Below are 27838 nucleotides of genomic sequence, written 5' to 3'. Positions count from 1 at the left end.
TCATGGTCACCACCCTTTTTCAAACAGCCGTGGATTTCACGAAAAAGTCGCACGATATCCTCGATATAGTGAAAGGCCAGGGAACTATAAACCATATCATACAGCCCTTGCTCGGGCTGATGGCTCAAAGTTATAGTCTCCAGGTCGTGGATTTCGAAGACGACTTCTGTTGCAGGGGCTAATGCCAACGCCCCGTTTCGCGTTTGGGTACTGGTTTCAGTCTCAAACTCCTTTGTTCGGTTGATCATGTTTTGGGAAATATCGACTCCTTTGACGTAAAAAGCGCCTTTCTCACGGGCTCAGCAGACGAACCAGCCATAACCACACCCTAGGCCCAGGACCCGAGATCCTTATAGAGGGGTTTCTGATAGTTTTGTGGGAGAGGACTTGGGGTTGAGGATCATATCTTCCAGAATAGGCCATTCTGGTGCGGCCAGCAGACCGTGTTGAGATCGAGGGAGATTTCCGTACTGAATGAAGAACCCTGGGGTTGTCGTAAATATTTTGGGATTCGACAGGCATGATTGCGTGGTTAATCGGTACGTCGTTGAAAATGAGTAACTAGGTATCACTCAGTGGTCCGTTATTGAAGGTTATTGAGTGGGACAAAAGACCAACTCTGGAATAAACTAGCATATACTGAGTCCGATGGTGTGATGACGACTAATATTTAGCACTAGATACAGATACTAGTCATATGTTCTTACCCACTGCCCCACTTCAATTTGACCCGGCAACCAACCCATGTTTTTTTTTTTCTTCCTACACCACCCACACTGCTTTGAATCCAATGAAAATAGGACCAAAAAATAGCAAATCGGCGCAGCTTTCTACTGAGCAAAGAGCAGCCATTGTATACGCCTATAACAATGGCTCCACGCAGGTTCAACTAGCCGATGATTTTGGCTGTACCCGCAAGACTATTTTCAATACAATTAAACGCTACTCAGAGAATGAAAAATTGGAAAATCGTGAGAAAATTGGCCGTCCCCCTATGCTTACTGAACGAGCCTATCATCAAGTTCTTTTACAGGCCCGCCGGCATCCGTTTTGGACCTATAAACAGCTAAGTGCTACTATAGCCCGGCATCCATCACCCTCCACTATACGTCGGATTTTAAAGCGATTCGGACTCAGAAAACGGCGATCGAGACAGAAAATACCAATCAAGCCCTCTCTTACAAAAAAGAGGCTTAAATTCGCGAGGAAATGGCGCCGGGAAAGCTTTCAATCGTAGATCTTTTTGGACGAGTATTCGGTATAACGAACCTCGAACTTTGGACTATAATGGTGCTTCCGTACAACCTCAGAGGGCCTTAGAAAGGAACTTGTGAATGCTAAGGTTTATATTAAGGATATTTCACAAATGGTTTGGGCTGGAATCTGGCTTGGTGGTCGAACAAAATTAGTTATTATGGAACGGGATAAGGACTCACCTTCGGGGCGAGGTTATACTGCAAAGTCGTATATAGAAGCGCTTGAAAAAGGTCTGTTACCAATCTATACCCCTGGTATAGTATTCCAGCAAGATAACGCGAAGATTCATACAGCATTGGTGATACAAGAGTGGTTTGAAACCCACGGGATATACGTCGAGAGCTGGCCCGCGCACTCACCTGATTTAAACCCGATTGAACCGGTATGGCGCTGGTTAAAAGTGAAGCTTTTTGCATTATTTCCGGAGCTTATTAGCATGGGAAGAAGTGAGACTGACTGGCTTTATTTTAAAAAATGCCTAGTGGAAGCATGGGACGTATTAGATCAGTCGAAGATAGATGCATTGATATTGAGCATGGGGAGACGTTTGAGAGCAGTACGGAAGGCCAGGGGGTATTATACAAAATATTAAGCTTACTCATATTTTTATTTGAACTAATTAAACCTATAAATGGTGGTGTAGTGCAGTATGTAGTAGATATATATATTTGGTGAGGGAAGCCAGAAAAGTGGAGTGGGTAAGAACATACGGTAGGTGATGTATGTATAAAGCTAGCGGGATTACCCGCTTTGTATATTTCTTAATTGGGTCCCCGCTCTATTTTCACATCGCATAATTAATTCATGAGTAACCCAATCATCCATCTAGCTCATCTAATCTTTCTTGCTCCTGCCAAGATACTCTTTAGAAGATTTCCAGATGCCCCTCGCACCAATCGCAATATCCTGCCGTCCGTCATAAAGCGGGAAAATCACAACCGCCCCAAAGGCAGCGAACTGCCAAATGATGGCGACAACCACCCACCCTGCGAAGAATGATTTCGTGAAGATGTAATCGCGATACAGTGGAAGAGGCCAAGCAACGAACGTGATTAGGACGATAGCACCGAACATGTACCAGGCAATCTTGAGCCACCTGTACAGCTCTTTCAATGTTTCGTCGTCGAACGGGTGCTGAATATCATCGAGGCTGATTTCCGCGGAAGATGACGACGAAGCTTTCTTCGTAGGATTCTTTTCGCTGATTTCACCAATCTGCTCTGGATCGTTGTTGATGCTTTCTGGTTGACTGTCGGCAACCGGTTTCACAGATCCAGCGACATGCTTCGGGTCACTTGTGTGGTCTTCCTCGCTGCTCTCGTTCAATGTGCTTGTGTCTGAGGGCGATTGGATCTCTGCTTGATCTGCGAGCTCAATTCGAAGGAACACTCTCCAGTCGAACTGATAAGGCTTGTAGAGCGACAAGATAACAGAGTAAAGAGCCGGTGTGAAGAAGGAGGCGATGGCCGCATATAGCGCCGGATACGGATTTGAGGTGGTCGTGATGTCGATATGGTGGTACATATATTTCGTTGTTGCCAACCAGACAGCGAGACCTGTAAAGAAGCCAAGCACAGGAGAGATAATTGCAGCTATCCGGGTCTGCCGAGACCAGAACAAAGTGAGAATCATAGGAATGATTCCTGGGCATGAGATAATTGGTCTCAGGTATCCGATCCATGTCATGTTCGCTCCTCCATAGTTGAGAGCGATGGAAATACCGGTAATGAAGACACCGTGGATAACCACAGTCAAGTGGCTCACTCCCACAATTTGCTTGTCGGTAGCTTTCGGGTTGAGGTATGTCTTATAGATGTCATAGGACAAGATACTACTGACAGCAATCATTGAGGAGGAAACAGTACTTGTCAGAGCCATGAACAAAAGGAAGAAGAACCCAATGATTCCTTTGTCTCCGATCAGAGCTTTGATGGTGTATGGCATAACCATGCCCGAGCTGACTTCAGTGGCAGTAAGCAGACCAGGGTAGGTGGGGAAGATCGGTGTATCGTGAATTGCCCTCGTTGCCAAACCGATGACCGTGCCCAACCCCCAGGGGATACCGAAAACAGCCAAAGCTGCGATATTGTATCCTGGCACAGTGGCCTTGACCTCTGTCGCAAAGGACTTTTGCCAAAACGCAGTATCCTACGGATGACATATTAGCTTTGCAAAAACAAGAGGTTTTGTGGCTCTCAGTTGTCTTTCTAGAGACCAACCAAATATCGCCCTGTGAAATTGACTTACCATAACGACAAGTGCCAGGTTTCCAAACTTGAGAATCAAGCCCCAAATAATTGCATCTTTGGACTTGAATGTAAGGAGGGAGCCTTGATAGTTGTTGGGGATGTAATTATCCGCAGCTGTCGCAATAACTTTATCATACAAGCCACCCAGTCCACCAACCGCCGAGTTTGTTAAAACGGAGATTGTGAAATAAATGATGAGGATGAGTGCAATCGCTGTGTGCAAGAAGTCCGTCAGGAATGTGGCCTTGAGGCCACCCACGGCTGTATAGAGGACAACTATAAAGAAGTTAACTCCTGTTTTCCAAGACACCTTTATAAGGGGCATAAAACGAACCTCCGAGTGGAACAAGGATTGTTGCTGCTACATAGTGCATGCCAGAAACACCATGAATGAGCTGAGAGCCCGTCATAATCATCGAGGCGCAGCCGAAGACGTTGTTGACGAGGTTAAGCACGATAAACACGAGATGTCCAATTTTGCCATAGCGCATCCGGACAACTTCAAGCGATGTATGAGCATAAGGGACTCGAATTTTGGCCATCACACCGAGTGCCGCCATCAGTGCAATTTGGAAGCATAGACCAGATCCCCACCACTATGGCCCGTCAGTCATGCAAAATCATTTGAGGGTATAAGAAAACATACTAGAGGCACTGCAAGACCGTATCTATACGTCATAGCCGCGCACAATACTGTCTCGTTGATCCACATCCAGGAACTGAAGACTGCGGACGCACACAATCCTCTCCCTACCGAACGATTGGCGACCATGAACATTTCCGACTTTCCAGAATCTTCAGCAAGATACGCTTTCTGAACCTTCACGGCAATCAAAATTACTCCACAGAACACCACGCTGAGACCAATGAGAAGGCCATAGGCCGCCCCCTGGGGGATCAAGGCCAGCTTGGACGTATCTACCGTGTTCGACATGTCTGGGCAAAGTAAAGCCAAGTTCACAAGCGCAGGGCTGAGATATATTTATTGTCTGCAAGGTCCACCATATCTTTAGTGCCAAGCTTGTCTTAGTAGATGTGCAGCCAATTAGCGTTGTGTGAAGGATTGCGCAACAATCAGAGTTGCCATGTGGGGGATATATCTCACGTCGTCCATGTCCGCAATTGCGTTATGCGGAATGAGTAGGAGATACGCGCCTAAACAATCTAGACACAAGGTCATTGGAAGAATCGAAACAAACCTAATAAGCTCAACATGTCGTGGTTGTGGAAAATATGTGATGGTGACGGGGATTGTGGTGGGATTGCGTGCCTCGACTCCCAGATTGCGATAAAATGACTTGATATCGCGAACGACAAGGGTCATTGCGTACCCCACACAAGAGGCTAACTTATCGGCCGATATGGGATTCAAAATATTCATCGCATATGTCGAATGCGATTACCAATGGGAGATAAACCTTTGATCACACTGGTGCGATGGTGACAGCGCTTATGGGTATACGTCTGCCGGGTATGTATACCAAGCGGATCCCGTTACTCAAGAATCAGTGCTTCAACCTCAGTGCCTGTTTACAACATTAATTTACTGCAAATTCAAACAATTCCAGTTCAAAATGGGTGAAGTCGCACCAGCCTCCAGCAAAAAGCAGATCATCCTCAATGCTTTCGTTATGAATACCCCGGGCCATTTGGCACCCGGCCTATGGAAACACCCCAGAAACAAGACTGACCAGTACAAATCACTCTCATTCTGGACCGACCTAGCTCAGCTGCTGGACAAAGCCGGTTTCCATGCAATGTTTATTGCGGACACTCTGGGCGCGTACGATGTGTACAAGGGCCCTGGCAATGTTGTGCCCGCATTAGCATCAGGCGCACAGTTTCCCGTCAATGACCCATTGTACCTTGTCCCTGCCATGTCCGCTGTCACAAAGAACCTCATTTTTGGAGTGACTGCGAGTGTGACATATGAGAAACCGTATGCTCTCGCACGCCGACTCTCTACTGTGGACCATCTCAGTGAGGGTCGTGTGGCATGGAATATTGTCACGTCGTATCTGGACAGCGCAGCCCGAAACCACGGGTTGGATGAGCAGATTCCTCATGATGAGCGATACGCAAGAGCAGATGAATACCTCGAAGTACTATACAAGCTATGGGAAGGAAGTTTCCGAGACGACGCCGTGCTCGCCGACCGACAGCTCGGAACATACATTGCCAGCGATGGCGTGCGAGAGATCAACCACAAAGGGAAATATTTCAGCGTCCCTGGGCCTCATTTCTGCGAGCCATCGCCACAGCGCACGCCATTCCTGTTCCAAGCCGGTGTCTCCGAGGCCGGTGGTCAATTCGGTGGAAAGCATGGCGAGGCAATCTTCATCGGTGGTCAGACTCCCGAGGGTACTCGCTTGACAGTTGATAATGTACGGAATGTTGCCAAACAGCAAGGCCGTGATCCCAATCATATCAAAGTCATTGTGGGTATCAACGTGATTATTGCAGCCACAGACGAAGAAGCAAAGGCAAAGCGGGAGGAATATCTCAAATATGCCGACGATGAAGGTGCACTAGCTTTGTTTGGTGGATGGACCGGAATCGACCTGTCAAGTTATGCTGATGATGAAGACTTCCGATTCAGCAACTCGCCGCGGGTCCAATCCATTGTTCGGAGATGGTCTGCTACTGTACCAGGCACAGATAGCTTGCCGTGGACCAAACGGAGGATTGTAGAGTACATCAGTGTTGGTGGACTACAGGCTAAGATTGTTGGCAGTCCCACGACAGTTGCAGATGAGTTGGAAAAATGGGTGGAGATCTCCGACGTGGATGGTTTCAATCTTGCCCATATTGTGAATCCCGGGACTTTTGAAGATATTATTGAGTTCTTATTGCCAGAACTGCGACAGAGAGGGCTGTTCCGAGAGGAAATTGAGAAAGAAGGTGCCACAGCTCGTGAAGTTTTTATTGGGTCGCAGCGTTTGCCAGAAGATCATCCTGGAAGCAAGTACAAGTGGCGGGCAGGCGAAACCATTCCTCAGTATCAGACTAAGGAGAACTAAGTATTGCATCTATGTACAACTTGGAAGATAAATGAGTATCTGATGAATACACCCATGTAAGTGACAGGGATAAGCTCAATTATATCCGGAGGCCCCCGGGGCATTACAAATCAATCCAATATAAATACCAACTTGATCTGTTTGATTTCCAATTTCCACCAGTCCCAAATTCTAAAATGAAGGAAGCCATTATTGACAAGACCGTTTCGGTCATCATCCGTGACGTTGATATCCCCACCCCCGAACCCGGCCAGGTCCTCATTCGGGTAGTGGTGTCGGGTACCAACCCGAAGGACTGGAAACGCCCCAAATGGCGACCAGACAATGCCATTAACCAGGGAGACGATATCGCAGGTTATGTTGAGGCAGTGGGAGAAGGAGTCCGGAAGTTTCGCCAGGGAGACAAAGTGGCCGCTTTCCACGAGATGGGCAGCCCGCATGGAAGTTATGGCGAATACGCCATTGCATGGGAATACACGACATTCCATCTCACCGAGAAGACCAGCTTTGAAGGTATGTACTCCTACCTCCTAATAACCACATAATTTAACTAACGTATCGACCAGAGGCTGCTACTATCCCCCTCGCTGCGATGACTGCTGCATTGGGTCTATATCAAGCGCTGAAATTGCCTCTGCCTTGGTCTCCCGCCGATAAACCTACCCCGCTGGTTGTCTACGGCGGTGCCTCGGCGGTTGGCGCATTCGCGATCAAGTTCGCTCAGCTATCGAATATCCACCCCATCATCGTCGTTGCAGGCAAAGGGGCTCCCTTTGTAGAGACATTGATCAGCAGAGAGAAGGGAGACACAATCATTGATTATCGTGAAGGTGATGAGGCCGTCTACTCGGGGATTAAGGCTGTCGGCAAGGAGACACCCATTCACTATGCCTACGATGCGGTGTCTGAGAAGGGAAGCTATGTGACTCTCGGTGCTGCTCTCGATGCACCCGGGAAGATCACTGTCATTCTACCCGCAGAAGCTGATAAGGTGAAGGAGCAAATTAGCATTCACCGGACTATGGTGGGGTCTGTTCATACGCCCCCTGCTGAGGGCCAGGCCCTTGGCAATAAGGAGTTCGCAGCTGCTTTCTACCAATTTATTGGTCGAGGTCTGGCCCAGGGTTGGTTCTCGGGCCACCCATATGAAGTAAGAAAAGGTGGACTGGGAGGTCTGGAGGGTGCATTGAAAGATCTGGAGGCTGGTAAGGCCTCTGCGGTCAAATATCTGATTAAGATTGCCGAGACTGAGGGAGTCCAGCAGTAGCATGATCGTGAGTTAGTCTATGAATGCCATGAGAATTGACGCTACAAAATGTATGCCAAGCCACATCGGGATTCATAGATCGGAAATTTATAGATCGGGATCGAAATGACATCACCGATGAATTCTCCATGTCGCGCGGCGTAGACATTCTTCCTCGATTGTGATTCCCAATACTTAACACCTTCTCATTCCACAATGGCAAAACGCACCCTGGACGCATTCTTCAGGCCATCAATCACCACTCCAAAACGTCCCAAAATCGAACCCAACGAATCCAACACCGCAATCCCAACTGCAGAGCCAAACAATATCCCAATCGAAGACACACGACCCCCAAGCCAACACCCAAGCTATCCATTCCCAATCGCCCAACTTCCTTCACACATCGAAGTAGGTCTAGAACACGCAACACCAGCAGCCGCACCGCGTGAACTAAACAACCAACCACATCTCGACCTCCTGCACTTCCAGCCATACATCCCCCGCCCAACAGCAAACGAGCTATTCAAATTCCTCCGTCGTGAACTCCCCTTCTACCGCGTCCAGTACACGGCACGACGGGGCGACATCGAAACGCAAATCAACACACCACGATGGACAACAGTCTTCGGAGTCGATGAGACATCGACATTCATACAAGAACAAGACAACAACCCCGATAGCCTGGTTCTCCTAGAAACAAATACCAAACCCCCGACCCCAAAAACGAAATATCAGTGCACGCCGCGCCCAATCCCAGCTTGTCTGGATCTCCTACGGAGACAGGTCGAAGCGGCGAATGCCACCACAGATAATAAACACCCGGGCTACAATTTCTGTCTAGTAAATTACTACGCCAGCGGAGACGACAGTATAGCATTCCACTCCGATGACGAGCGCTTCCTCGGTCCCGATCCGAATATCGCGTCGCTGTCGCTGGGCGGTGAGCGGGATTTTCTAATGAAGCATAAGCCTTTCGTGCCCGGGGGAATTGTGAACCGGACGGCGGGTGGGTGCATGCCTGATGCTGCACATGCAATCTCCGGGCTGGGTGGTACTAGTGCGACGCGGGGGAGCTGTACGGTTTCCGGTGGGACATCGAATTCGAATACCGTCTCTTCGCTTGGATCTAGGCCTGCTGCTACGGTGCCACTGCAGCAAATCAAGATGAGTCTTGGGTCAGGCGATATGGTTGTTATGCGCGGGGCGACGCAGTCGAATTGGTTGCATAGTATTCCTAAACGGAAGGGGAGGGCGGGGGAGGCGACGAGGGGGCGGATTAATATTACCTTTCGGCGGGCTATTGTTCCTGGCGGGACCAATAATTATTATCATTATAATGTTGGTAGTGGGGGAATGTATCGATGGGATGAGATAGCGAGGGAGATGGTTCTTCGAGATAAGAAGGTATAGCTACACGGTAGCTACCCTGTATATGATTGAACAGGAATAAGATTTGAACGAAATAGAATATACATGGGTGCCGTAGCACGAAAGGAACATTGAATGTCTCATCCTCTTGAGTGGGACATACAACTCAAGGTGAGACAGATGATATCACTGTGATAGCCATCCCGGCACATTTCAGTCTTTGTACATTTGCTTCTGACAGAAAAAAAATAGACATTGAAGCAAGTCATCATATGGCATTGGCACTGCGTCTTCCCAGTAACCATGGTAATTCTCCCCTAGGGAGTTCCGGCAAGTGCCGGGTAATAAAGAAACGTATTCCGGTTGAAATACAAGAGAGCTATCGGCTGTTGTAGTAAGAGGAATGACTTGAAATGATCAGTAGTTAAAGATAACTTCTTCACCGTAGACATCTGCGTAACATTGGAACAAATCAGGGCAGCTGCAATCAAACATGTTAGCTTGGGAAATAAAACAATTGCTGGACAACTTACAAGACAGGGTCCTTGCCGAAAATGATGTGCCATGAGTACTCCATAATGTTGGAGGTAGCCTCGTCTGGCAGGTCATTGTTCATCACCCAGTCATACATGCGCTGGTAATCGCTATGGGGGCGCTGGAGAATCTGCTCTCGGGAAACGGCGAACTGGGAGCAGCACGGGCCAGCGACTTCGCGGGGAACCGGCTCACCGGGGAAGAGCTCTTTCCAGGCAGCAGCGTAATGTGGCTCGCCTGGGCTTTCAGGATTCGGGGGTTGGCGGAATGGTTGAATGGCGGTGGGACATCCTGGGCTCAATTGACAACGCAAGTTGACAAATCCTGCCTGTTGAACGAATTCTTTCTGCAATGCGCGCACTGAGTCCACGTTGCTGTAATCCATGGTGTCGATGTGCCAGCCGGCGATTACGCCGTCGCGGTGGCTGTGCAGGAAGACCACGATGTCTGGGAGGTCGTTGTAGTGGTCGATCAGGTATTGGAGGTAGGGGAGAGCTTCGCGGCCCTTGTTCTTCGGGGTGTGCGTCGGGGCGTTGGTATCGTCGACGGTATAAATGATGCTGCGCCATCTAGAGATATTCAATTAGCCTGCCGTCTTCTGGAAACATAATCGAGCCACACTCACTCTGCCAGTTCTGCGCCGACCCAAGCAGTATCATCCTCCTTGCGCTTGGCCATCACAATGGCACCCTGGTTCGGAACCACGATCTCGGTGGTCTGGTAGACCAGAGCGGGTTTATTATCCGATGCAACCCGCCATTTCCGTTGTGATCCCGTATCAGATTGAGGTTTTGGTCTGAGAGATGTGCGGAAAGAGCCGGTATCGAAGTGCCATAAATCCTGAAGTGATTCACCTTTGCTCTTCAGACTGCGATTGACCAGGACAAGGGTCAGGATAATTAGTGCGGCAGCGGCACTAACACGGATTGACAACCTCATCGCATTACGTGGTTTTCGAGATCGAGGGAGAAGGTAAAGGGGGGGTAAATGTAAGAGGAGAAAGATGGGAAGAGGCCAGTGTCTCAGAACGCGCAATCTTAAAGTAATAAGCACCGACCCATGTGGAGGTCGGATCAAACTCACTCGCGTACTCTGAACGCGAGATGACGAAAGTGCCGAATCAAGGGATGAAGGACTTCGAGAAGGAATGGAATTGGGACCTCGGGAGAACCTTCAAATAAAAGATCCTTTATCCAAGGGAAAATGGTTAAAAAGGAAGGGAAAAAAAAAAGGAAGTCGGCGCTTTCCTCATTCGGGAGAGGGGGCTACCTCTGTTTCTGGTTCTGATCCATTTTCGGCCATTTAGGTCATTTTGATTGGAGGAATTGAGGATTCTCGGCCTATCTGCTTGAGGTTAATTTGATTCTGTATTTTTGTATTTTTGTAATTTTTTATTATATTTTAATATTGTTTAATTTAATCATTTCAGGGGTACGGAGTACATAATGCTTACTCCATGTTATAGACCCTTAATATCAACCTGATCCAACTGTACACGTATATTCCTAAAATTTCTCCATTGGACCCTATATATGACACATGTTCTATGCAAGGGTGTTTTGACTAACTGCAGCTCAATTTTTCAGTCCGATACATCCCAACGCCAAAATCAAAACGGGTATGACCAACGCCAAATGCTAAGACATCAACCCGAAATTAAACCAAGACAACCCCAGGCTACATAATAACCAAGACAATCAGCCGCGCGCCGGCAAAATATTCACATCAAAATATTCCGTCTCAGGTGCCACCCGACCAACCACACACCGCATACTAGGCAAAACTGACAACGTCCCCCTCTCAACCGCCCGATGCTGTTCCGCCAGATGCGCCATGAAGATATCCAGGTTTCCATAAACCTGGGTCGACCCCTGTGCCGTCGCGCAGCAAAAGACACAACAAAACGTGCCGCGGGGAGCATTAGAATTAAACCGTGACGCTGAATCTCGCTTACAAGGCACGTGGGATTTCGCCAAGAACTCGAATCGATAACGGATACCGCTGGCTTTGTGCGTACGTACGCTGTCCTCAAATTGCGGGTTGTGGCTGGAACTCTTCGGGGCCATAGGTGCTTCAAAGGCGCACTTCGTGCACCGCAGCCATAACTGTTGGGTGTAATATCCTGTTCCGGGCTCAGAGTATATCTTGAAGCCCCGGAATCCTGAGTACACTTTCCATGCTCCTTTGCAGAAACCCAGGTAATTATTTGTTTTGCTGGGTGGCCAGAGAGGTCGGATTGCTTGGGTCGGTCGGTCGGTACTGCTTCGGGTGGAGGGGTTTGACGGGGTGGAGTCTGTGGAGGCGGTTGAGGTTGCGGAGAGGGAATCGTGGCGGGGTTGCGTGGGTGGAGGGATGGTGGGCGAGAGGTGGTGGTTTTCTTCGTTGATCGGAGCATAACTGATGGCGTCCTCGTCGTCGGAGTCTATGTGGCTTTCGTGCTTCCACGGGTTCCCCACTAAGACATCGTGGGGTATTGAGCTCGATCGTGGCTTGCGTATGGGCGGCGTCGCTGGTCTGACATCGAATTCTGGAATCGGCTCTGACGTCGACGGCGACACTGGGTTGTACACTCTATTTTGTGGTGCGTGCGCGGGCTCGGGCGTTGACGATGGAAACGACGGCGTTCTCCCGTGACCTGGGCGGGGATGAAAAAAGTCGCTCATACTACTCACAACTGAGCCAAAGCCTGATGACGGTCTGTGAGACGGTGGACTCGAAGCCCCATAGTCTCTCGATATCCCCAGTGTATCCGTTGGTGAGATGCAGACGTCTGGTAGGATCTGGCCTGGTGAATAGCTGGCTGGTGAGACAGGATATCCGCCCGGGGGGTACCCCATGTCCAGCGTGTGGGGTGACCAGTATCTGTCGGGGCCATTGGGAGGATATCCCCGGCCATAAGAATTCATCATGCGATAGTTTGGATCAATGGGCATGGAAAACGACGGCGGAACAGGTGATGGCCGCGAGAGACGCTGGTATAAATCTCCCAAAATGACGAGAGTGCGAACGCGGCCCTGGTCGGACTCTATCTGCAACGCCATTAAATCCGGAGTGGTCCCCTGCTCCTGCGCCTCGCGGAGGTGTCTCAGCAACGCCCCCTGTAGTGTGATGATGATATCTTTCATATGCTCACGAGCGATCGAGTCACCTTGCTCGTATCGTCGACCAAGCTCTCGACTGTGCTGATTAAACTGATATTGAATATCAGTACGGCCGCGTGCGAGCGACCATTCTAGTTCCCGAGTGGACTGGCGCTCGTGGTATTTCTTCCTAATAGCAGTAAACATGCTCGCTCCATCGCTGTAGGCGGAAACGACTGTTTGTCGATTTGGGTTAGTTATGGATTTCCCATATATTGATAACAGGAGAGTGGATGGTCTTACTGGCTGCCACACATGCTACGACCGCGATCACCTCCACCCCCGACATGGTGAGTGAGATTGAATTTAGGATATATGGGACTGAGAATGGAATACGAAGCACCGCGGTTCGTTTCAAAATCAAATGATACAGTAGTAAAAAGATGGACGGTTGATATTTTTGGATATAAAACAAAAAGCTTGGGGGAGATAAGAACAGAGAGAAGGAATGCCCAGAAAAGGGACGCAGTTGGCAAACAAAAAAAGAAAAGTGACCTTGGCCCAGAGTGACGCAGACATGGACTCGATTGGAATCGACAGGTACTTCTGATAGCAAAAGCACAGTCCACCCGGTTCTCTTTGGCGCTACTCTTTAACCAATGGAAAAAGAAATTCTCCGTTATAAGCGAAGTGAGGGGTTTTAACCTCGGATTTGAGTGAGCCCTATTTGGAATTATCACCCGGGTGCAGTGCATAATCTTGTTGCCTATGTGCTGATATAGTACGGAGTAGAAACATAAAAGATGTACATTCTTATAGAAGCATAAAGATGCAAATCAGTGGGACATCTACGATCGGATCCACAATCTCCACAATCGAAGTCTAGAGACGATCCTTTCACATACAATGCTGATTGCATGTGGCTTATAATGTCGTTGCTCATTGAACAAACGAACAGAACCTTCATTCATGCATAACTGACCAAAGCAAGGCACCAACACCGCCTAACCAATCCGAGCCCTAACTACACTATTCTAACCTGTACATCCATAGATAACCAAACAAATAATCAAACAAAAGTAGAAAATCAACGCTAGCTCAAATGCAAAGAGAAGAGAAAAAAAAAACAGAATCCAACCCCCCATCACAGCCAATGATCAACAACAGCGCCCCTTATTGCGCGACGAACGCATAACGCGCTCCTCCTCGGGGCCCTCGATATTGACACCAGGTGCCGTCAACCCCATCCAACTCCTCCTATTACTACCATGACCGAGCCGGAAACTCCCCGTACCCTCAACAACCCCAGGATTAAAAGGCCCGACGACCCCATTAGCCATAGGTGTACCAGCAATAGACATAGCCAGCTCAGTATCGCGCCGATTACGCTGTTCGACCAGCTTACGCGTGATAACGCGGAAGACCTCATCGATTCCCTCGCCATCCCGCGCGCTGATCTCATGACAGCAATCCCACCCAATCTCCTGCCCCCAGAATGCCGAACTGCGCTTCGAGTCCGGACTCTGCAGGGCTGCGGCGCTGGCGCTAGCGTTCGATGTGCTGCCTCCACTGCCTCCAAAGACAGATGTTCCAAACCCGAGGCCGCCCATGCCTGCTGTTGCGGTTGGTGGCGGGGTGGAGGCTTGGGTTGGATATAGTTGCTCGGCAACGTAGGCGATTGTGCGCTCGAAGGGGACGCGGCGGCGGGAGGGGTCGTCGGCAACAATGTCGGACTTTGTACCTACGACATGGATGATGAGGGAGTCTGTGCCGTCGTCGTTGGGTGTGATGTTCTTGCGGAGTTCGCGTAGCCAGCCAGCCATTTCTTGGAAGCTGTTTTGGTCGGTGATCTGTGTAGCCAGTTAGTATTAGTGGTTATCTTGGTCTTATTCTGTATGTTGTGCATGTATAGGCGACAAACACAGTTGAAAAGCAGGCAACAAAAATGAAGAGGGGAAAGAATCCGTGGAAGTGTGGGGATGCACTGACATCATAGCACAGGAGCACTGCTTGGGCTCCTCGATAATAAAGTCTCGACATGCTGCGAAACCTCTCCTGTCCAGCTGTATCCCATATCTGTAATCTGACTATTGTGTCGGAGGTGGAATCGAGGACGCGCTTTGTCACGAACGACGCGCCGATGGTTGAAGCCGCTGCGGGGTTGAAGGTGTTTTTACAGTATCTCTCCACGAGCGCTGTCTTTCCCACCCCTAGTTGTGATTAAGGTTAGTACAGTATTTAGTTGAGTTTCCAATCTCGAGTATATAGATTGGAAACCGGGCACTCCACATACCCTGTGCTCCAAGCACAACGATCTTAGCTTCAAGGCTTGAACTCATGTTTCCCCGAGGTTGAGGAAGCGGGGGTCAAGGTTTTGTATTCGCATGATATATTAACAGAAGTCAACTTCTTTGACAACTGACGCGAAAGAAATCAGGTCAAAGAGAGATTTCAAAGAGAAATGAAAGAAAATAAAAAGCTGGGGATGTTCCGGGCGGTATCAGCCGATGGCTTCTTTCTTGTTCACGAGGTCACCTGCACGTGTCTTGGATAGCAAAATATTAAATGAAAGGGAGGAAAGGGTTCAGAAACTATAAACCCGACTAATTTATCTCACAGTCGTGCAGTTGGTTGACAAACTGGGATTTATGGCCCCTGTATATAGGCGGACAAAGAGCTGCATCACGTTCTAAGCTGTCAGCCTACTAATTATTATATTTTACATACAACATAGTTGATTGGTTTGCCGTTGGGGCAATTATACTTGTGATTCCACGAATTATAGTTTTAATTGCGACTATGAATGGCCCCCTTGCTCTAGGATCTATCAGCCTCATGCAAGGCAGCACCCGCTCGAGTCACCATCAAACTCAACTCCGGGCAGGTTAGACATGAGCATATGCAGGGACATTATTACACTACAATTCACAAAAATAGTCGGCCGCGTTTGCGGCTTTGTGATGTCTTTTTAGCTAGTCTTTTTAAATATCCTGTGAGACATTTGTGAAGGTGCTAATAAAGCATACTTTGTGCACGAGACTTTTCTATGTATAATCAGGGACATATATGTAATCTCAGGACCAGTGAAATGGACGCAGGAAATGGCGACTTTTGGCGCCAGAAACGGCTGCCTTTACCCGTTCGTATTAGGAAGCACACGGCGTCATTTTCACCCCGAGATGTGGCATTCTACGTACCGATAAGCAGCTATCTACATCACGTGCAGACTCTATCTTTGACTCATTGGAGGTACATCTTGCACCTCGTAACACTTCAAGATGGACGAGGTCAAAAAGATATCGTAAGATATCCCAATTTAGATATCCCAACTTACGGTCACTCTGTATACAACTAATATAAGTCAGGTGCAAACGCTGTCAGGCTCGCAAGATCAAGTGCAGTCGGATTCTGCCATGCTCAAATTGTGTTCAATCGAATCATGAATGTGAATATCGCCAAAACGATGCTCGGCGCCGACCCGTATCTCATGAATACCTCAAATCACTAGAGACTCGACTAGTATGGTATGAATCATTCGTGCGGGAATTAAAGACCGCGTCCAATGAGGAACGAGATGTCATGCTACGTGAGTTATCTATAAACGAGGATAGTCTGGATATTATACCAATGCCCTCATGTGGAAAATCATCCACTCAAAATACTGGGCGTCTTAAATATGGATCATCGGGTATGAAACGATCACATCGCAATGACCTTTTTTAGCCGTCAACCAGATTGATATACCCACTAGGCTCTCTGCAATATCATGGCCCTACAAGTATATATGTTGATCCCCAAACCAACAAAAGCGAGCAAATATTGCAGCCTACATCATTTTCAGCTCATGCGGATGACATGATCAAGTTGCGTCTAGGAAAAACTCTCGGGGTCAGCCAGGCACTTATCCAAACTTGCCTCCCCTTGTTTTTCCTCTACCAATACCCCCAGCTTATGTTTGTCTACCGTGAGGCTTTTCTGGCAGACTACTTTGAAAATACATATGGTGGCAAGTATTGGTCTTATGCATTGGTGTTCGCTACCTGTGCTCTGGGGGCTCCGCATTCGCCAGATATGAATATTCGCAACAAGGCGGGCATAATGGCGAAATGTGCTAAGGAGATTATCATTACCTATGAGTTGAGCTTTCCAACCCCCGTAACCATTCAGGCTCTGTTTTGTTTGGCGTTCCATGAAATTGGACAGGGAAATACATCACAAGGGTGGCTCTTTGCTGGTAAGGCTGACCATTATACTCTGCTCTCCCTTGAAAGTGTTGCTGAGAACTTCAGGAATGGCTTTTCGAATGGGCCAAGATATTGGATTTCATCGTGACCCTACAAATTGGGTATCTCAAGATCAATCTATTACTACTGCACAGGATGTTGAGATCAGACGGAGAATATACTGGGGTTGCTATGTGGTCGACAAGTAAGCCATTCCATTCTCAGGGGCTGTGTCACTGTTGTGCTAATATGTCGCAGGTTTATGAGTTTATATCTTGGGAGACCGGTGTACCTTAGCACTAAGGATGCCACTGTTCACCCTAGTGAGCCACTAGCGTATGTTTTATATGAATCTACATCTTGGACTCAAGTTTTCTGATAAACCCTAGTGACTTTTCACCGAATCATGAGTAGTTCGGTCTTTTTGACCTCACATTAACTCATTCGAACTTCACCTCCGCGCAAAGACCCCAATTACTTAATGCCCTAAAATATAACGTTCAACTTGGGGATATTTTCCAAAACATTATGGCAGATGTTTTTTCCCAACGATCTCAGGAGGACGTTTCAATATCCGTTTATAGACTAAGCGAATTGAACATTCGCCTTAATCGGTGGCTGCATGATCTTCCAGAACACCTTCAGTGGAGCCAGTGGACTGCACAGGAAAGACAATTGCAACATCATACTATCAGCCTTCAGTATGTTTACCCCCAGATTTCCCATCTTCTATGGCTCACAGTATCAGTCTATTCTATCATAGTATTTGTCTCTCCCTCAACCGTCACTTTATTGACAGCCCTTCAGATGCAGCTAAAGAATCATCACGGGGGGTCTGTGAGGCATCATGTAACTCTGTGATTGCCATGGTTCGACAATTTAGGAATCAACATGGAATGCGGACTTCGCCGTTGATTATGGTTTATGCATTGGTCACCGCCAGCATTGTTTTCACCAAGGTCTTTGGTATATGTCACCGTATTTTTTTCCTGCACAAAAGAGATATCCTAATAAATTATTATAGCCTAGTCAAACACATCGCCCACCCCGCAGCTTTCATTCCTCCTCAAAGCTCTAGAGGAATGTTCGAATGTGTACAGGATTGCAGCGGAAGTTCATTCAAGTCTGAGGGCTGTTGTTGTTAACCAGCGACGCGCCCAGCCCTCCTCGCATTTGCATGTCCCCGGGCCTGATTTTCCACCAGAGAACTCAGCCGAGTCGAATGCTTTCACTTCAAGATCGATACACAACGACTACCAATCATCAGCAGACTCAAATAACGAACTTCGGGTACCATCAACGCCATCGCTCGAAATTTTCAATGAGCAAAACCTCCAAGGCTCTTGGATTGATGATTCATTACAAGATACATTGAACTGGGATGGTGTTACCCTCGACCTTGGCCAAATGGATGGTGATTTCCGTGGGTGGTTTTCGCTGGGAAACGATTCATGATAAGTACCTATAAGAACTCATCGACGTGCTTTTAAGCGTATGCTTTATTCAAAAATAATATTAAGCAACGGCTTGACTAGCTATCTCCTCATTGTGTCCAATTCATTCGCAAGGAATGCCCTTCTCCAACCCCCTCAGAATAGAATCTCCCAAGACTCTCACATCGGCCACATTGTTATAGAATCCAAAGGATACCCTTGTTCCACGGCGATAGTGGGATAGTAAATCCCCTCGGCCCGGAAATGTGTCGCCCAGTCTGGATGAAGCAATGCAAGGACGTACAGATGTGGAGCCCGCTCATCGGCAGATTTACTACCCACGATCCGGACACCGAGTGGTGTCAAAGCAAGAGCGAGTTCGCGGCCTAGGGCCCTAAGATGGGCTTCGATTATTTTCATGCCAATCTCATCACAGAGGAGACCGAGTGACTCATTCAGTGAGACAGCGCCAATAAGAGATATATTTAGGTGACTGTATCGCTGGGTTGAGGAATGATACTGGACATTTGAATCGGCGATCAAATTAGACGGGATGTTGGAAATGGAACCCGCCCCAGTGATAGGAGGCGTCTTCTTCAACGAAGACAGAACACTCGGATTGATGTACAGCGCACCTAGGCCACTGGGGCAGCCAAGACCCTTGTGACAACCGAATGCAGCAGCCGAGACATCCCATTCAGTCAGATTGATGGGAGAAACGCCCACATGCTGTGTCATATCGACCAGAACATGCACACCTTGAGGACGGAACCTAGCACATATATCTTGAACATTGTTCATTTGCCCATTGTGGAACATAATGGAGGAAAGACCAATGGCGATGGTGTTCTCATCGACAAAGGGTACAAATGTGTTTGCATCGGCGTAAGTCTCGTCCTTGGTGTCGATTCGACGGACCTCAAGTCCCTGCTCAATCAGCCCCAACCAGCCGTAAACATGGTTCGGATGTTCACCCTCAAGCAGTACAACGTTTGATCCAGGTTGAAAGGGGATGGAGCGTTGAAACAGATTGAGACCCTCAGTAGTGTCTCGGGTAAAGGTGAGGGAATCTTTGGGAACGTTCAGGTAGGACGCAAGAGACCCCTGAGCTTCTTGGGCGATGGATTGCCAACCAGACTTGGGATCGGGAGTTCCAACGGCTTGATCGAGAAAGTTATCTATGGCTGCGCGAACTCGAAGATTCATGACAGGCTGAAAAGAAGCATTGAGGTAATGGACATCTTCTCGAGTAACAGCCGGAACCAAAGTCCGATATTTGGAGATGTCATTCTTAGCGGAAGGCGAGAACGAACTATCCGTGAAAGTAGACGTAGATTGATACATAGTAATCGGACTCATGGTGGATGGAATTTTGATTTGAAATTGAGGATTTCTGTACTTTCACCTAAGAGACATCACATCGGGCTATATAAATACTCGTCGAGGCTATACAAATAAGCTATAGTTCTCGAGAGTTCGGCGTTGCCACTCCGCTCTGTACTAAACCTCACTTCCATACGAGACCAATCAAACCCGGCAGGATAAGGAATCCCATAGATCGATAGGCAAGGTTCTTGGCCTCGGGTATAGAGATAAAAGTCAACTCGTGTTGATTGGACGGACTTTGTCCTCCGTAATGCGGGGATTCACGTTATCGGCTTATCATCCTATCAAAATATCCATAGATATTTGTATCTTGCCTAATTTGATTAAGACCACCTACTACAAATATGCTCATATGGTACGCAACCTAATATGAATTTCCTAAATCACCATCTAGATTGATTCTGAAGTTACGTCGAAAATGCCCCAAATACCAGAAAAGGTAATTCTCCAAGGACACGATTCCATTGACGATGCAGAAGGGCAGATGGAACAAATCCCGATGCAGCAACTGCGTCGTGACTTCAAGTCCCGCCAAGTGAACATGCTCGCTATTGTAGGTGCTCTCGGTACTGGTCTGATTATCGGTACTGGCACAGGACTGTCTAGGGGCGGACCTGGCAGCTTACTCATCGCCTACACCGTTACCGGGGCAGTGATATACTTTGTCATGACTGCTATGTGAGAAATGGCATCTTTCTTGCCTATGGAAAGCGGATTTAACGGATATGCGTCTCGCTTTGTGGACCCTGCTCTCGGGTAAAGTTCCTTTCTTCTGTTCGTCTTAGATGCACAACTCATTCGTGCAGCTTTGCCACAGGATGGAACTACTTTCTCAAGTACGCTATTGTACTAGCAAATAACTTGACGGCCGCTGGCTTGGTCATTCAGTGTTGGAGGCCGGACCTGAACGTCGCAATTTGGGTGACTGTATTTGCGGTAGTGGTCATTTCAATCAATGTACGCTTCCCAAGGTTGACTCGTTTTATCCGCGGACCGTAACTAATGAAACTAAGGTTTTGCATGTCGGCAGCTTCGGTGAAGCTGAATTTATGCTGTCCTCCATAAAGATCATTGCCCTTATTGTCGCCATGTTAACCTGTCTCATTGTGTCCCTCGGGAGAAGCCCTAACCACCAACGTGTCGGATTCCGGTACTGGAGCGAACCGGGGGCATTTACAGAGTATCTCGAAACCGGCCCAGTCGGGAAATTCCTCGGTTTCTTTGCATGTCTAGTTCAGTCTTGTTTCGCGTATACTGGAACAGAAGTTGTTGGAGTCGCTTTTGCCGAAACCCCTAATCCACGACGCAATATTCCTAGAGCTATCCGGCAGACTCTGTGGAGAATTTCTGTTTTTTACATTTTGGGTGTATTTCTTCTCGGAATGGCGGTGCCTTACAACAACGATCTTCTTATTGGATCAACGAAGGCCAGTACCGGGGCATCGGCATCACCGTATGTCATTGCTATGAAATTGGGGAATATCGGCGTTTTACCCGACATCATGAACGCTGCTATTCTGGTATTTGTGGTGAGCGCTTCAAACACTGGTAAGTTAATTGCATGACCCAAGTAAAGAATGCACCGTTTAATGATGGCCTCAAGACATTTACGTGGGTGCACGTACACTTTATTCGCTTGCAAAAGAAGGTCATGCCCCGAAAATCTTCACACGCACTACGAAAAGGGGCGTGCCCATTTATGGCGTTGCGGCAACGTCTATGTTTAGCCTTCTTGCTTATATGAACGCAGCCAAGTCTGCTTCTACAGTGTTCGGATATTTCGTGAGTCTAGTGACAGTCTTTGGGACTTTGAACTGGGTCAACATCCTGGTCTCGTACCTAGGATTTCGCCGCGGAATGAAAAAACAAGGGGAAAGTCGAGAGCAGCTTCCATACAAAGGACCTTTACAACCATATGGTACCTGGTTTGCTTTAGCCTTTACTATTATCATCATAGTCTTCAATGGCAAGTCATCCCACTGTGCAGCTAGGTAATATGGACACTAACTGTGATAATCGTAGGCTACAACGCCTTCATACCACACTTCAAACTCGCCAATTTTCTCACATCTTATATTGGAGTTGCAGTTTATGCGATCAATATCGTTTCTTGGAAGATCTTTGCTCGAACACGACATGTCAAAGCCGAGGAGATGGATCTCATCACAGGGCGACTGGAGTACCAACAAATTGAGGAGGCAGAGCGTGATAACCAGACAACAAACGAAAAAAACGAGGAGAAGTTGGCATAGCACAGCTGTCAGAGAGCTGAAAGTAGATTTGTATCAATGGGGTAGATCACAACTGATGCCAGCGAGTTCTTTGCATGTGCGTTCTATGCTACAGATAGAGGTACGAATAACAAGATTGATCGCTGCGTGGACCAGGCTACCATGCCCAAATGAATTTCGTACGCAGATCAGTTCCATGCACAAAATTCCTCCACGTAAGCTTCTAAACTAGCAACACCTATACAAACAAACCCAGCTACTATATACGGCGGTCTTAAAAGAGATCGATGGGCCGTTTACTTTCGCCGTTTAAGGTCTCGTAACCGTCAGGGGCACAAAACGGATGGGTATTACGCGGCTTGGCCCAAGAAGGCAAAACTACGTAACTCGAATAGGCAATTCACAGGCCTGCGGTTTACATGGAAAAGATTAAATATGATATTTGTTTGTTCTCTAGAATTTTATCATGCAAAGCACATGTACATGAAGCTGAGAATCCCCACGCCCGACCGAACCATTTTCGGAAGTTATCAAAAAAACAATAGCACCGCACTTTGAGTGCAGACAGGATCATCCACCGGCATCAGGGCCAGGGTGTCATCCTCCAGGCCAGAAACAATGGGTATATAATGTCAAAGGAAATAAGAAAATAAAGGGAAAAAATAGAAGAAAAATGCGTATCTGGCGTTAACCTGTCCATTGGACATAGGCAACAGCACAGCCATAACGTTGAGAAATGGCAGCGCACAGCGCTGTCACGCCAGCAACTTGAAACACAGCCGCTTAACGGGGCTCATAGAAATTCTAGGTCTCAAGAGAGGTCCTTGGAGTTCTCTGTCTCCTCGTGGACTTCCTTGCCATCGCTGGACGTGCTGCGAGGGGAGCCCTTCTCACCGGCGTTCTCCATATCACCCTGGCGGCGGCTAGACTCGAAGCCATACTCAGCAGCCTTGGCCTCAATCTCCTCGTCGGTGAGCTTAGGCAGCTCCTTGGCAGCCTTGACATAGCTCATATTCTCGCAGAAGCCCTTGGCGAAGATGAGATCGATTTCCTCCAGACTGCGACCAGCGGTCTCGGGGTAGAAGAGGATCATGGGGGGAATGAACACGAAGTTCATCACGGCGAAGAACAGGTAGGTACCCCAGGAGATACTATCAATCATAACCGGGGTGATCATAACGACAGTGAAGTTGAACAGCCAGTTCGAGCAGGTGGAGACGGCATTGGCCTTGGCACGAGTACGGAGAGGCGAGATCTCGGCGGGGTACAACCAGGGGAGGGGAAGAATAGAGGCACCGAAGAAGGACATGTAGAGGAACAGACCGAAGACGGCACCCTTAGAAGGTCCAGTCTGATCGGGGATCAAACAAGCGAAGACGATGATCATAGAAACCATCTGACCTGTCATACCACCAATGAAGAGCTTGCGGCGACCAATCTTCTCAATAAAGAACCAGGAGAAGGTGGCGAAGATGGCATATACAATCATGTTAATGCCACCGATGAGCATGGACATGAACTGATCCTGACCAAGAGACTTCTTTAGGAGGACAGGCAGGTAATAAATCACAGCATTGCAACCAGACAGCTGCTGGGCGATTTGAGACGAAGAACCGATAAGCATGCGGCGCAGGTGCTGGGTCTTGCCACCAGTGAGAAGATCAGAGTAACCAGCACCGGCAGCAACACCAGCAGCCTCGATGGATTCGATGACAAGCTGCTTCTGGATTTGGGTCTCGTGGGAATCAATTTCGTAACCACCGAGAGCAGCGAGCACATACTCACCCTCGTGGACCTTACCCTTGGAGATGAGGTAGCGAGGGGAGTCGGGCATATAGTACATGCCAATGATAATAATAAGACCGAAGAAGATCTGGAACCCAATGGGGAAACGCCAGACAAGGTCATCAGGACCGTAGGAGGCACCAAAGTCAATCCAGTAGGCGATCATTGTACCAATGGCGATGATACCACCCTCGATACAGATGAGAAGACCACGGTTGGATGAACGCGAGCACTCGGCCTGGTAGGTAGGGATAGTCGAAGTGTTCATTCCGTTTCCAATACCAGTGATGATACGGCCGACAAAGAACTGGGCAGTCGCTCCGTGGCCCTTGATGGCACAGATCTGAATAACAACACCAATAATCATGACGAAGGCACCGTGCATAATCATGAGACGACGACCAAGCTTGTCACCAGCGAACAAAGCGTACATGGCACCAGCCAGACAGCCCAACTCGTAGACGGCAGTCACCAAGGCCTGCATGGTGGAGTCGCCATGGGTGATAGGCATGAACCTGCCGAAGGCATCGGAATCAATAATGCCGGACATGACACCCTCTTATGGATTGTTAGCAATGTTAGGTTGATATGATAGATCGATGTATACTCACGATCATAACCGAATAGTAGGAAACCCATAGTAGCGATGGTCGACACCGTCAACCCTAGGGGTTTGCCGGACATGCCAGCATATTTCGGCGCCATGATGAAAGAATAAAATGGGATGACAATATAACGTATCTATACAAGTCCAAAGGATAACGGACTAGTTCCCAGTGTTAAAACACGTGGGTATGAGTTGAATGGGTGGAATGACTGGAGATATAAAGACACGCGGAGAAAGCAAGAACCCCAGGAGGAGGGAATAGGGAGATATTTGAATGTCTTCTCCAACGGAATTTGACGAAAGTGGCAATGAGATTCATCGTGGGGCATATAAGATTTTTCCCCCGTGTCTACTCCATACTTGAGCCCGAGACTCTCGGGATAAAATAAAATAAAAAGAATGTAAATAATAAAAAAGCCACTGCGGTAGTAGTTGTGGTTCAGCGAATCATAGTTGTTTAATAGTGGAGCCTATCAGCCGGATGCATCAATAATGGCGGGTTAAGCATTTCTTTTGAGATCCACCCGGTAGTTTGCGTCCCTGATGACATCAGAATATGAAATTCGTGTATTTTTCATTTTCTCCGACTTATTTTTTTGACGGTAATGATTCTCATCATGATTGGTGTCTCGAGAGTGGTGGATAAGCCCTGGACCTTTGGTGTGGTGCTTGGATCCGCACCCACTGACCAAACATAACACTTTGTATAATGAATTCTGGGTCATGTTGAAATGGTTTGCATCTATTGTTCGGGTGAGGAAATAATAAAACGCGAGATTGCCCCGGAGCGGTAAGGGTGAGAAGCCCTACCGATAATAGGCTTGTACCGTTCAGGAAGGCTTGCCGATATCAAATTATCATCGAAATTGCGCATGCACACGGGAATATGGTAAGTACGACTACTAGGGTCCCTACAAAATGTACACGGACGTTGTACTCGATCTCAATGCAACTCGGAGTCCAAGCGCCAAGCCACTCCCGTCGGCGCTGGTTGCAAAACGGGACTCGGGAAGCCGTCCCCATCCCGAAGAAACTCGGCGATGACGAGAAATGCTGGTGCCGTGAAGGGATTAGCGCCACACTAAAAGGATCGGACATGGATCATCATTCTGGCTTACTCGATACAGAATGCGCACAACCCATCCTCCTTGCTCTAAGTTATTGAGATCTTTTGATATTATATGCAATGGTTTTTCTTTCTCGCTTCTTTAGGGATTCCGATCTAGGTTGTAAGTAATACAATATAAGGCTGCATATGTTGTACAATGCTGTACTCGGATCCGAAAACAACAAGTGGAATAACACATTTTACTGTACAGATTATGCGAGCCAAGAGCCAAGAGCCAAGGCGCTTAGGACCGGCGAGGCTTTTTTTTTTTTCTTGACCGTTGCTTCTTTTCAGCCTGAAGTAAAAGAATGACACATGAATTGTATAAAAACTTATAAATCTTTTCGTTTTTTTTCTTCTACCATTCAAATGACGACCCACGTCATGTCTCAAAGAGATGCGGGATGATCCATCAAATCCCCTCAAAGAGTATCTCCGGCGGAAAAGTGTCGCCTAGTATCCGCAATGATGTCGTTGAACCACTTCCTGGCGTATTCGAAGTTTTCTCGAACTGCAACTAAGTGGATACGAGCGCAACAAAGGCAACCACAAAATCAGAAGAAAATGAATTTACAGGACATGGTTGATGGTTCATTCTTTTTTCTCCATATGCGAATGCACTGGACTCAGATTGGAAAAACTCTCAGCCGTTGAAGCGTACTATGGTAGAGACTAGTTCTCTACATGGCAGGTCCGCGTGTCCATGTTCACAATTCAGGAGATTTAGGAGACTATCGATGGGTCTCCTTCGGCTAGTAATGCGTCTTGGGGAACCGCCTTCCTGTCTCGTCCTCTGTACTTTTCGTAAATATGTCAATCTTTATCTCATATCCCAGCCCATCGGGGTCCCGATGAGGGGTCGATTGGGCAATAGAACCGCCGAGCGTCAAACGATGTCACAGTGCATATACATTTTGAACAGAGCACTTTGTAAAGATAGACCCCGCTTCCTGGAGGATTTGAGTCGCCATTTCAGAGCCTCCGATGGGCTATCGGCGCAGCCGACCTGTGGGTGAATCCTTCATGGTTGGCATTAGACTTTATTATTGCCATATATATTTTTCAAGATAGGGTAATGCAAATGATGTCCATTCATGGTCCTACAATACCGCTTGGTTGAACTAATGTACAAGCATTGATGGCCCTTGGCGCCCCGGTTCGATCTACCTGTACCTCCGTGGACAGATCGAAAGATACACATGGTACAGCTCATGGACAGTGCACTTGGCTGAACCCCTTCCCCGTACAACGTCAGCGGCAGCCACGAGGCAGGAATGAGGGGTTGTGGCCACCACGGTGGCGGAAGTTGGAGAAATGGCGGAGGTGTGGGAGGGTGGAGAATGTTCGGAGGCGCCGGCAATGCCAGGAAGGGCGAGAGGAATGACCGAACGTGCCCGATGATAGCATTTGTATCGATGCCGATAACAAAGTGACCCGTGCGCCTCACACGCGTTACCACCTTGACCGGCTTTTTATTATCGTATCGTTGAACTTCGAGCATCGAACCAGGTTTTAAAGAAGCTTTGCAGGCGATCGACGGTGGCGCTGTCAGCCAAGACCAAGGCAGGATGCTTCTTCATCCGTCCACTGATCTGCAGTACTTTATAATGAGCGATGTTGCCCGATTATCAGCTTGCATTAAACATTGGCTTGGGAAAAGCCTTAGCAACTATACTTCAACACAATGGTGTTATCCATGGATGAGATGATGTACTTTGTGTACTCGATGACGTGGATTACGCGATAGGTCATGTGACAATGATATATGAATCTGGTTGCCTCAGGCCACTCGCTATTCTTTCCCCAACGAGGTGTCTCCGACATTCCAACGAGGGAATGTAAGAGCTGTTAACAACGATTTGTTCCATTGGCTATGATTACTTATGGCGTTCTAGACGTTTGAAGATCTCTTGCGTCGAGTACCGGCCTACTCTACTACTTAAGGCTTATATTATTGTCGTTGAAGGCTTCTGTGCCTGAAGTATCAGGCATTAAATATTGAATGCCTGCCTCGGCATCATAGCTCGCAGCAACGATCGTAACCTGCCCTTAGGAGTAGAAAAATACTAGTAGTGATTCATCTACAACATATTTGACAATTCTCCTAGTTCAGTATGTAGCGCAGCAAAAATAGGATTTGGAAACATTGGGTGTGAAGGAAAACATCCGGGCATGTATAATACGTTCCATACTACTGGCCGAATGCAATATAGAGAACGTGACCAGGATCGAGGCTCCCATGACGATCCCCACCCCCAATATCAATCTCAGATTCTTTGGATTTCGGACGTGATGCAAGAAATCTAAG

The 27838-nt window shown here is 47.9% G+C and overlaps 12 protein-coding genes across 12 annotated transcripts; 5 read left to right on the top strand and 7 right to left on the bottom strand.

Annotated features, from left to right (window-relative positions):
* Positions 1-291: 291 nt before the first annotated feature.
* Positions 292-522, bottom strand: PEX2_079740 (uncharacterized protein; the record flags this gene model as incomplete). The annotated part of the gene is made up of 1 exon (XM_016745244.1): positions 292-522. The coding sequence occupies one exon, from the start codon at positions 520-522 to the stop codon at positions 292-294; it is 231 nt and encodes a 76-aa protein (XP_016598162.1).
* A 1569-nt stretch (positions 523-2091) lies between these two features.
* On the bottom strand, positions 2092-4440 carry PEX2_079730 (sodium:solute symporter family protein; the record flags this gene model as incomplete). Its single annotated transcript, XM_016745243.1, has 4 exons — positions 2092-3405; positions 3505-3782; positions 3841-4102; positions 4153-4440. 4 exons carry the CDS (start codon positions 4438-4440, stop codon positions 2092-2094), a joined length of 2142 nt encoding a protein of 713 aa, XP_016598161.1.
* Positions 4441-5080: 640 nt separating this feature from the next.
* PEX2_079720 (LLM class flavin-dependent oxidoreductase) lies at positions 5081-6526 on the top strand (the record flags this gene model as incomplete). Its single annotated transcript, XM_016745242.1, has 1 exon — positions 5081-6526. One exon carries the CDS (start codon positions 5081-5083, stop codon positions 6524-6526), a length of 1446 nt encoding a protein of 481 aa, XP_016598160.1.
* Positions 6527-6702: 176 nt separating this feature from the next.
* On the top strand, positions 6703-7793 carry PEX2_079710 (zinc-binding alcohol dehydrogenase family protein; the record flags this gene model as incomplete). The annotated part of the gene is made up of 2 exons (XM_016745241.1): positions 6703-7039; positions 7093-7793. 2 exons carry the CDS (start codon positions 6703-6705, stop codon positions 7791-7793), a joined length of 1038 nt encoding a protein of 345 aa, XP_016598159.1.
* Positions 7794-7988: 195 nt separating this feature from the next.
* On the top strand, positions 7989-9185 carry PEX2_079700 (alpha-ketoglutarate-dependent dioxygenase AlkB family protein; the record flags this gene model as incomplete). Its single annotated transcript, XM_016745240.1, has 1 exon — positions 7989-9185. One exon carries the CDS (start codon positions 7989-7991, stop codon positions 9183-9185), a length of 1197 nt encoding a protein of 398 aa, XP_016598158.1.
* Positions 9186-9560: 375 nt separating this feature from the next.
* Positions 9561-10616, bottom strand: PEX2_079690 (DUF3431 domain-containing protein; the record flags this gene model as incomplete). The annotated part of the gene is made up of 3 exons (XM_016745239.1): positions 9561-9624; positions 9677-10246; positions 10303-10616. The coding sequence occupies 3 exons, from the start codon at positions 10614-10616 to the stop codon at positions 9561-9563; spliced, it is 948 nt and encodes a 315-aa protein (XP_016598157.1).
* A 758-nt stretch (positions 10617-11374) lies between these two features.
* On the bottom strand, positions 11375-13106 carry PEX2_079680 (uncharacterized protein; the record flags this gene model as incomplete). The annotated part of the gene is made up of 2 exons (XM_016745238.1): positions 11375-12993; positions 13061-13106. 2 exons carry the CDS (start codon positions 13104-13106, stop codon positions 11375-11377), a joined length of 1665 nt encoding a protein of 554 aa, XP_016598156.1.
* An 808-nt stretch (positions 13107-13914) lies between these two features.
* Positions 13915-15096, bottom strand: PEX2_079670 (Rab family GTPase; the record flags this gene model as incomplete). The annotated part of the gene is made up of 3 exons (XM_016745237.1): positions 13915-14607; positions 14747-14967; positions 15051-15096. The coding sequence occupies 3 exons, from the start codon at positions 15094-15096 to the stop codon at positions 13915-13917; spliced, it is 960 nt and encodes a 319-aa protein (XP_016598155.1).
* A 2506-nt stretch (positions 15097-17602) lies between these two features.
* On the top strand, positions 17603-18125 carry PEX2_079660 (uncharacterized protein; the record flags this gene model as incomplete). Its single annotated transcript, XM_016745236.1, has 3 exons — positions 17603-17681; positions 17729-17813; positions 17864-18125. The coding sequence occupies 3 exons, from the start codon at positions 17603-17605 to the stop codon at positions 18123-18125; spliced, it is 426 nt and encodes a 141-aa protein (XP_016598154.1).
* A 468-nt stretch (positions 18126-18593) lies between these two features.
* PEX2_079650 (Aminotransferase, class V/Cysteine desulfurase) lies at positions 18594-19772 on the bottom strand (the record flags this gene model as incomplete). The annotated part of the gene is made up of 1 exon (XM_016745235.1): positions 18594-19772. One exon carries the CDS (start codon positions 19770-19772, stop codon positions 18594-18596), a length of 1179 nt encoding a protein of 392 aa, XP_016598153.1.
* Positions 19773-20217: 445 nt separating this feature from the next.
* On the top strand, positions 20218-22051 carry PEX2_079640 (Amino acid/polyamine transporter I; the record flags this gene model as incomplete). The annotated part of the gene is made up of 5 exons (XM_016745234.1): positions 20218-20477; positions 20606-20756; positions 20813-21347; positions 21403-21717; positions 21822-22051. 5 exons carry the CDS (start codon positions 20218-20220, stop codon positions 22049-22051), a joined length of 1491 nt encoding a protein of 496 aa, XP_016598152.1.
* Positions 22052-22841: 790 nt separating this feature from the next.
* Positions 22842-24520, bottom strand: PEX2_079630 (putative MFS monosaccharide transporter; the record flags this gene model as incomplete). The annotated part of the gene is made up of 2 exons (XM_016745233.1): positions 22842-24373; positions 24427-24520. The coding sequence occupies 2 exons, from the start codon at positions 24518-24520 to the stop codon at positions 22842-22844; spliced, it is 1626 nt and encodes a 541-aa protein (XP_016598151.1).
* Positions 24521-27838: the final 3318 nt, after the last annotated feature.

This window comes from Penicillium expansum (genome assembly GCF_000769745.1).
Source record: "Penicillium expansum strain MD-8 chromosome Unknown contig268, whole genome shotgun sequence".
In the NCBI taxonomy this organism is placed as follows: domain Eukaryota; kingdom Fungi; phylum Ascomycota; class Eurotiomycetes; order Eurotiales; family Aspergillaceae; genus Penicillium; species Penicillium expansum.
The sequence above is the reverse complement of the archived record's forward strand: the minus strand, read 5'-3'. Positions and strand labels throughout refer to the sequence as shown.